The sequence below is a fragment of the Pelodiscus sinensis genome, chromosome 22 (genome assembly GCF_049634645.1).
Source record: "Pelodiscus sinensis isolate JC-2024 chromosome 22, ASM4963464v1, whole genome shotgun sequence".
Classification (NCBI taxonomy): domain Eukaryota; kingdom Metazoa; phylum Chordata; order Testudines; family Trionychidae; genus Pelodiscus; species Pelodiscus sinensis.
In genome coordinates, this window is record NC_134732.1 from 10,790,525 (window position 1) to 10,800,343 (window position 9,819).

Below are 9,819 nucleotides of genomic sequence, written 5' to 3' on the forward strand. Positions count from 1 at the left end.
CCAGGAGGGTCTTCAGGTTGCAAGTTCTGGCACTGAGTTTGGGTGCAGGGGGACTCATATCTGTGGGTTCAGGGCTGGGACGGGTTCAGGAAGCAGGCTCTGTCTGGGCACCGTTTAACTGTGATGGCTTCTGGTGTGTCACCAGTGAGGTTAGGGCAGGCTTATTTTGGCCCAGGCCCTGCACCACTCCTGAAAGCCACTGGCATGATGCCATTTGGTGCCCCTCCTCTACAAGCACTGAGCCCACAGCTTCTACTCCCCATTATTGATCAATGGAAGCTGCAGGAGAGGTGTCTGCAGCAAGAACAGTGTATGGAGACCCCTAGCAGTGATTTTCTCTGGAGCCACAGGGACATGCCAGCCACTTCCAGGAGCAGCTGTTACCATAGAGTGCCAGAGAGTGTCATTCCTAAGCTCCCTCCAGCCCCTTCTCCCTGTGTGGTGACAGGGTACAGGAGTGTGGTGAGGAGGGACACCCTGACATCAGCACCCCCCTCTTGTACCTCCCACATTTTGTACAGCAAGCCGGGGGGCAGCTCCAAGGCAGAGTTCAGGAGCAGCAGGACAAAACAGGCTGGTCATAGAATCACAGAGCTGGAAGAGACCTCAGGAGTCATCAAGTCCAGCCCCCTGCCCATGGCAGGACCAATCCCAACTGAATCAACCCAGCCAGGGATTTGTCAAGCTGAGACTTAAAAACGTCTAAGGCTGGAGATTCCTCCACCTGCCTAGGGAACCCATCCCAGTGCTTCCCCCCCTACTAGTGAAATAGTTTTTCCTAAAGTCCAACCTAGACCTCTCCCACCTGCTCCAGTGATGTGTAGAAGAGGGGGCAAGAAACCTTGAAGCCACTCCACCATGTGGCTAGTGCACCAGTGCCAAGTTGCCTTGTTATAGGGGAAAGGAGGGAGTCCGAAGCATTACAGTCTACAGGCAGGAGCCCTGCCTTAGAGGGTCCTCATACCTCAATTGCCATGTTCAGTATTTAAAACCATAGTTACAGGACTTTTTCCTAAAATTGGCCTGATACTTAAAGACCTGGGTGTAGGTAGACGAGGGGTCACTAGCATCAGGAGCAGGGATTTGCCATCAGGAAGTGCTTCCATGCTTTTTGTGTCAATGATTCCATCGCAGTCCTGCTGTAGGACTGTCTGTTCTCCAGTCGATATATGAATGGAGCGATGAGCATGGGGACAGGGGTGCTGTCAGGCTGGTTTAGATGCGTCTGGCATCCACCACAACTGTCTGATGAGCCACGTGGTTCAAGCAGAGACTAGTGGGAGGCCAATGTGATGCTTTTTTATTAGGCTTCCAGGCTGGATATTATGGCCCCCAGAAAGCAGTACTAGAGCACTAATATGCAGACCTATTTATTTTGGGTCTGCATATCCTAAACTCAATACTCCGGTCATCTGAAGAAGTGGGCTGTGCTCACGAAAGCTCATGATCCCATCTATATGTTTTGTTAGTCTATAACGAGCTACCAGACCATTTTTGCTTTTTACGTTTAAATTATATTACAGCGAAACCTTTGTTATCCAGCACTCTGTTAACCAGAAAACTTTGTTAATCAGCATTGCCCCCAGCCACAATACTGTCACCTCTTCAGGTGCACAAGCCTGGCTTAGGTTACCATGATTAGCTTATCAATTTATTATTTAAGAGTACTAATAATTTTTAACTCGAATAGAAATGTGAGACCAACTGCCTCACACTACAAAATTACCAATATTAAAAACCTGAGTTTTACTATTATTGTTCATTGTTTTTTCCTAGCTTGATGGGACCCTCAGATAACTGGAATTTTTAGATAACCGGAATGCCCTAATCCCTGATCATACCAGATAACACAGGTTTTACTGTAGATAGTTTCAAAACTACAAAGGAACAAGATGTCTTCTTAAGGTCACTAGTAGATGGACTCTTGTATGGCATTCAGAAGTGTTTTGGTGAAATATTTGAGAACCCGGAGCTAATAGTTCTTGATGCCAAATGTTAGGACCACTTAGAACAAACATGAAACTGGGATTAGAAAAGATAAAGAGACTGTGTCATTTTAGACCAATGAAACTGCAAAGAATCTTGATGGGTATTTGGCCTCTTCAGGAGGGACCATGGATCTGCTGCAGTCTTTTCCTAGATTTAGGGAGCTGTGCAACAGGGCCAACAGACCTCTGCCTGCATCAGCTGCCTGTGAGAGATTCTTCTGTGGTGATGGACTCATATTTTTTCATAGAAGAGCAAGGATTGACTATGATAATTAGAAAGAAAATGCTCCTACTGTTGAACAGACATTTTGGAAATTAATCATTACAATGGAAAAATGCTAAAAATGCGCACACTGAATGTGGACAAAATAAATACATTTCTATAATCTTGACATTTAATTTGGTCACTCTTCATCTTTATAAATGAAGGCAGTGACTATAATTAAATTCCATCATTGAAAAATGTATAGTATATGTGTATACATAATATATAGAGAGTTATATTATAAGTGTTTATATATTTTGTGTGTGTGTGTGTGTGTGTGTGTGTGAGTGTGAGTGTGAGAGAGAGAAATAATGGCTACCAGCAAAAACTTGGGTTGTTAAGCATAGGTTTCCATAAGACAACTAATTTTTACTTTTGCATACCTAAATACAATTACTTCAGGGGATAGCCAAGTTAGTCTTTTGTTGTTTTTTTTAAGTACAATTAAGATGTGATACTTTTGTGCTTTTACTCAAGGGCCGTGTCTGCATTGGCATGCTGTCTGTCTACACTGGTGGGGAGTTCTTGCGCAAGAACACTGACGTTCTAATGTGTGAAATCAGTACTTCTTGCGCAAGAACTATGATGCTCCCACTCAGGAATAAGCCCACTTGCGCAACTGTTCTTGCACAAGAGGCCAGTGTAGACAGGCAACATCAATTTCTTGCGCAAGAAAGCCCGATGGCTAAAATGGCCATTGGAGCTTTCTTGCGCAAGAGAGCGTCTACACTGGCACGGATGCTCTTGCGCAAAAGCACATCTCTTGCGCAAAGGCACATGCCAGTGTAGACGCTCTCTTGCGCAAATACTTTAACGCAAAAACTCTTGCATTAAAGAGTATTTGCGCAAGATCATGCCAATGTAGACATAGCCAAGTAGTTTTAAAGAAGGTTACTTTGGCTTTTACTTACTTACATTTGTTTCAGAGTAGCAGTACTTTGACTTAAGTATCTTTTCCTCCAACACTGTGCATTGCACAGAGTAATTACAGTACAAAGACATTACATTTGCAAGGAGCGAAATAATGAAAATGGGTTGCAGAGATGGGAGAGCAATTCAGTGAGTCCCAGGAATAAGAAGACAAACGTGAGAAATGTTATGAAACTTCATGTCCTGTCTTTAGCCCCCTTTTCATTTTGAACCTTCTTTCAAATGCAATAAGAAAAAACATATAGATAGAGAGGGCAGGGCAAAGTGCAGGGGCGTCTGCAGCACTACTGAACATGCTCAGTGCTTGGATTGCCAGGTGTCCCGTATTCTACCGGACAGTCCGGTTTTTGGGACCACTGTCCGGTAAAACGATTCAGAAAATACCGGACATGGGCAATGACCGGTATTTTCTGTTTTTCCAGCTGGGCACCCAACGGATGCCTGGCGGGGGCAGGGGTAGGGGGAGTGGCTGGGAGGCGGGGCGCAATCGGCACTGGGAGCCTTCGGTTGCGTCAGAGGAGAAGGGGAAGCCCTGTCCCTATCCCTGGTCAAGCGCCCGGTGGAATTGCAGCCGGACTCGCTTCGCTGGGACCCTGCACGGGATGGGAACACCCTGGGATCTGCATGTGCCCAGGTCAGTCCCGCTCCCTGCCAGCCGATTTGCTCCCCTCCTCCTCTCAATCTCCCCTGGCCAGCCCTGCTGCACCCAACCCCCACCAGCTCTGCTTCCTGCCGGCCAAGGTTCCTTCTCCCAATCTTCCCCAGCCAGCCCCACTACACCACCCACCAGCCCTGCTTCCAGTGGCCAGTTCTCCCCTCCTCCTCCTGATCTCCCCCGGCCAGCCCTGCTCCGTCTGCCCCCCCCCTCCCACCGACCAGCTCTGCTTCCCGCCAGCCGTCCCCCCTCATATCCCCTGGCCAGCCCCGTGCCACTCAACCCCCCTCCCACCAGCCCCATTCCCGCTGGCTGCCCTGCCTGCCAGCTCTGCTTCTTGGTCCCCCCCCTTCCTCCTGGCCAGCCCTGCTCCCCTCCCAGCCAGTCCCCCCAAAGAGTGTCCAGTATTTTTTAATACTATCTGGTAACCCTGCTCAGTGCCTCTGAGGTGAATAAATGATTAAAATATGCTTAAGCAAATAAAAAAGCCCCCTTGCCACAGCTACTCTGACCTGTGCTTTGTTCCCACTGGGGGAGGGGGGTGTTTTTACCCCTCTGCCCTACCTGTGCTGGGGCTTTGCCCTCTGTGTTGTGGAGTTTAGCTTGGGCCCCTGCCCCCGCCAGAGCTGAGTTTGCCCAGAATGGATCCTAACTCGGCCTGCACCTGTCTGCCTTACCCCTTGCCAAGTCGAGGTTAGGTCATCTCCTCTGTTGAGCCACTTTTCTCCCTTTTTAAACACTTACCGCTAGTGCTGGCAGAGAGAAGGGCAATGGCTGCAAGAGAACTGCTGAGCATGCTCAGTGCTCAGGAAGTGGCACACTCTCTCACGTAGGAGCTTTCTACATTTCACGGCCCCGCGGGGACCAGCCCATCGGCTTATCCACAGCCACTTCCGTCTTTCCCCTCCAGAGTCACAGGGACAGCGGCTTATCTCAGGGCTGAGCGCCATGACTGGGCAGGGGCAGGATGCGCCACCATGTGCTCTCTGTTCCCTGTCAGCACCTGGCAAGCTGTGAGCAGCCTGGGAAAGGACCCGCCTGACTAACGCTTTCCATTCTCTCCGATGCGGAACATGCTCCAGGCCCCATGGCCAAAATGCAGCCGGTCTCCAGCACCACCCCAGCCTCGGAGAGCAGCAGCACCAACCACAGCATCGGCAGCACCCAGAGCACCCCCTGCTCCACCAGCAGCACGGCCTAGGCAGCAGGCCCCCGTCCCTTGGGCTGAGGGGCTGCCTGGGAGCTCCCACCATGGACCTCAGCAGAGCTGCAGGCTGCTCAGCTCCTGGACCCAGGGACAGCGGTGGGGGGGCAGAGCAGGGCCCCGCCCATCTCGTTTGCTCCGCTGGACAGGCAGAGCTGGGAGGAGACGCCACACCAGCACTTTGAATGCCCCCCCCTCGCGGGGCGGGCGCACCTGCCTGCCACCCCCTCACCACAGAAGGGACCAGCAGCCGGGGGGACCGTGGGCCACGCCATCCAGCGTGTGGGGGCCCCGGGAGCCTTTCGCTGCTCGGCCACACGCCAGCTCCTGCTACGGTTCCGTGGCAGCCTGAGCGGGGCTGGAAACATCTGTCCACCCCTACGGCAGATGGCCCTGCTGGATCCCCACTGGCCGACCCCTATGCAGGAGAGGGGCCAAAGCCCAACTGGGCGCCAGGACTGAATGCCCCTCACCGGGGTCCCCTGCTCAGAGGGTGGGCCTGGTATGTGCTGCTGCCTGCCCGCGCTGGCCCATGCCCAGAGTAGAGGAGAAAGGCCCCCAGTCCCTCCTACCCCAGAAATACCTTCCTGCCCCACGCCACCCCCTGCTGGCCCATGGCTACAGCCCACGAACAGTGCAGCGCTCATGCCAACCTGACCCGGTCCCTCCCCCAGGGCTCAGCCTCCAGAGCCAGCTCATATGGCCAGTGCACGGGCACGCATCCCCACTCAGCCCACGTTTACTGGCAAGGCACCGCCGGGCTCCCAGGGACGCAGGGGAAGCCAAGACCAGCAAGGCACTGGTGGAGCCGGGGTGCTCAGCAGCTGTGCGAGGCAGTGCGCCGGGGCATGGAGCGGGGCCAGCGGGATTCCTTGAACCCTAGGCCCCTTCCTGGCCAGGAAACCAAACCTCCCCATGTGGGCAGGCAGTGGGGGAATGATCTCACGCCCCCTCCCCCACTGGCAAAGCCATGGGTGCCGCCCAGCAGAGAAGCTCGGCAACCACCCGCCAGGCTGGGATTCAGCTCCCGCATGACAGGTTCCTGCCTGCACCCGAGCCCAGCAGCGGTGGCACCAGGGGCAGTTACTAGGGTAAGGTGCCAGCTATGTCCCTTTGTGTAAAATGACCCAGGTGGGGGGAGGGGCGGGGCACTGGGGACCAAGCTGCCCTCAGCCTGGGGGGGGGGGGGGCTGTGCCAGACACAGGGCAGTGCCGCAGGAACACAGGGCCTGGGGGTAAAGCCGCAGGGAGAGCATTTGCTAACAGGGGAGCTGGGGTCACTGACTCCACCCCTCACTAACCTCAGCCAGCAGGAAAGACCCATTCTGGCTGCACCCTGGCCTATTTCAGCTCCCCTCCCCCATTGACTGCCCTGCCCTGGGGGCCTGAATGTAATTAAAGCCACATGACACCCCCACCCTCCCCCAAGCCACAGCATAGTAGGCTGGGAGGCACAGGCTCAGCCCAGAGCCTGGCTCCACAGTAGACACTGGCAGTCTCCAAAGTAGGCAACTGGCTCCTGCCAGCTGGGCCTGGCGCTGGGCTGTAAATATCTGTCCTGCCCCCTGGTAACCAATGTTCCCTCTAATTTTTTCCACCCATGTGCAGAATAAATGTTCTGTGCACCGAGGCATGTGCGGATGTGCACCCCCAGGAGAAACACTTGCTGCTGCTGGTGGGAGCTGGGGGCGTGCGCTGCTCAGCTGGGCAGCCCCTGGGCAGCCTCCCACACACTCAGCTTCTAGGAACACAGCCTGGAACGGCCATCATGCATAAATATAATTAGTCCTGGGTTGGATGGAGCCTGCGGCAGGAGTCCTGGCCCCAGTCCGCCCCCTCCAGCGCTGGGAAGGGCCCTGCAGAAAGGCACCAAGTAGCTCTTGCCCCTTTCCCTTGTTTCTCCCAGCCGGGCCCAGCCCCAAACCAGCTGCAAGGGGCTGGGGAAGGTGCTGCCTGTTGGCCTGGTGCTGCATCTGGGTTTCCTTTGCATCCTGCACGGGCAGCTCTGCAAGCAGCCGCCAGCCCTGCCACAAGGGGCAGATGGAGCCAGCAGCTCCCCCAGCCCTGGGGAGTCAAAGATCCCAGCCTGTGGGCGAGGCACTGGAAGGGAAGCGCCACACAAGCTACTCCAGAGGGATGGGGGAAGGGCTGAGTCAAAGCCAGTTCTTGCTTTGAGCCCCAGGCAGGCTCCTGCAGGCCTGGGGTTGGCCCTGCTCCCTGCCCCAACCCAAGCTGAGCAAACTCACCTGGAGCCATCCCGAGCTGAGCAGCCCTGGACCCACCATGGCCAAAGCCAGCCCTGGCCCAGTTCCTACACTGAGCTGCCACTTGCACTGCCCTTGCTGAGTGCAGGGACAGCAACGCGCCTGCAAAGCCAAGCAGGAGGCACAGCAAAGCAGCTCCCTGTGCCAGTGCAGGCGTGTGCCTGCTTTCCAGCGGGCCCACAGCTCGCCCTGCTGCATGGAAGGGCTCAGCTGGGCTGGTCACAGCGAGCCTAGACTAAGTCCCCTGACTGCCAGCGCCTGGCCAGTGTTCCCCCGCCTCCCGCACTGCAGTTGGTGAGTCCAGCCCTGCTGCCCCCCAGCAGGCCCAGGGGAAGGGAAGCCACGTGGGCTACGTCTAGACTGGCATGATTTTCCGGAAATGCTTTTAATGGAAAAGTTTTCCATTAAAAGCATTTTCGGAACAGAGCGTCTAGATTGGCACGGACGCTTTTCCACAAAAACACTTTTTGCGGAAAAGCGTCCGTGCCAATCTAGACGCGCTTTTCCACAAAAAAGCCCCGATTGCCATTTTCGCAATCGGGGCTTTTTTGCAGAAAACAAATCTGAGCTGTCTACACTGGGACTTTTGCCTGAATGGGAGCAGAATAGTATTTCCGCAAGCACTGATTTCTTACAGTAGGAAGTTAGTGCTTTTGCAGAAATTCAAGCGGACAGTGTAGACAGCTGGCAAGTTTTTCTGGAAAAGCGGCTGATTTTCCGGAAAAATTGGCCAGTCTAGACACAGCCATGGAGTTGGTTGGAAAAGCCATGGAGTTGGTTGGGAAAAGTTCAGACAACGGCAACAAAAATGATGAGGGGTTTGGAATGGCTGCAGTCTGAAGAGAAATAAAATAGGACTTTTCAGCTTAGAAAAGAGAAGAGTAAGGGGGCAGGATGACACAGAGGTCTATAAAATCATGACTGGTGTGGAGAAAGGAAGTAAGGAAAAATGATTTACTTGTTCTCAACACAAGAACTAGGGATCACCAAGTGAAATCAATAGATAGCTAACAAAAGGAAGTATATCGGCACACAGGTGTTAACCTGTGGGACTCCTTGCCAGAGGATGTGTGTAGACCAGGACTTTAACAAGGTTCAAAAAAAACCTAGATAAATTCATTGGATGATCTATTAATGGCTATTAGCTGGAGTGGGTAGGAATGGTGTCCCTAGCCTCTGTTCATCAGATGCTGGGAATGGGTGATGAGAGGGATCACTTGACAAGTCCCTGTTCTGTTCACTCCCTCTGGAGCACCTGCCATTGGTCACTAGTGGTAGATAGGATTCTGGGTTGGATAGACCCTGATCTGACTGAGTGTGGCTGTTCTTATGGAACCAGAGCTGCACACAACTTGGCTAAGGCCTGCAGGAAACACCTGTGCACAGCTGGCCCTCTGCTGGACAAACACCCCAGGAACATGGAACAAGACCCAGCCACGATTTATTAATAGCCAAAGCCCACAGTGCTCTCAGCAGCAGCTTCCCCTGCATGTGACTCCAGCCAAGCACCCCAGCCCATGGTCCCAGTGCCCATAGTGAACACAGGGAGACGGCAGCTCCACAGCCAACAGCTTCTTTCACCCCAGGGTCCTCTCGCTCCCTAACTGTTCTAGTTGCATCATTTCCCTCCATACCCGCCCCGGTCTGGCCCCTACCCCCCACGTGGCCCTTGCAGCACACACCAGTCTGCAGAGCAGCCAGCAGCCTCCAGGGGGAAGCTCCTCCAACACGGATCATGGAAACTGCACCCACTGAGCAAGTAGAGCAGGAGGGGGGGTAGCCAACAGGTGAAATTTCACTGCCAAACATCCAGGCTTGTCCACCTGTAGGGTGCATGCCAGGCCCTGCTGTCTTGGGCAAGCTAGGTGGGGCCCACCCTGGAAAGAGAAGAGCAACCAGTAAGAACGCTCCTTTCAGGAAAGCCCCGTGGCCCAGTGGGGTAATTTTCCCCACCCAGGGCTATGGCAGTAGGCAAGGCAACAACAACAGAGCTCCTGGCCTTCCCCCGCCAGGCCCCGAGCCACTACGAGCACGTGGTCTATTTGCAGCAGGTGGCCAGTGGAGCGGATGCGGCCCAGCAGCACCACTGTGTCACTTTCAAACTCTAGTCACCTAGAAAGAAATCTGGAAATTTAATCCACTTGTTTTTAAGTTACAGAAGTTTTAATAAAAACCTCTTCTGAGTTAAATACGAGAGACTCGGTAACATCTCGCCTCGGAGCAGCAGGCACAGGGAGCCCCTTCCAACCTGCCTTCACGTGGGCCCCAGAACCTGCAGGCTGCCGTGAGGTACAAGGGCAGACGTTCCCCAGGCCAGGGTGGAGCCTGCTCCAAGAGCAAAGAAGCTGCATCAAGGTGCCCCAGAGCCTGGCACCCGTGTAGGACTAGGTCCCACAGCCCCAGCTTCACTGTGACTGGTGCTAGTGTTAACGCAGGGCTGCCTGGCCGCACTGCACTAACACCCCCAATTGCAGGGCAAACAGACCCTGCTCCCTAGCTGTGCAGACAGCTGC

General features: G+C 54.0%; 1 protein-coding gene across 5 annotated transcripts in view; it reads left to right on the plus strand.

The window, feature by feature from the left end:
* The window catches only part of ENG (endoglin), a 76,259-nt gene extending 66,764 nt beyond the window's left edge, over nt 1-9,495 (plus strand). The window contains exon 15 of one of the 5 annotated variants that reach the window (XM_006119000.4): nt 2,107-2,386. In XM_006119000.4, the coding sequence (XP_006119062.2) occupies nt 2,107-2,264 (158 nt within the window). In that variant the 3' untranslated portion in view covers nt 2,265-2,386. Of the gene's footprint in view, nt 1-1,776; nt 2,071-2,106; nt 2,387-4,748 lie in introns of those variants that run through there. The other 4 variants (XM_075905244.1, XM_006118998.4, XM_014571490.3 and 1 more) reach the window with 4 other exon arrangements.
* Nucleotides 9,496-9,819: the final 324 nt, after the last annotated feature.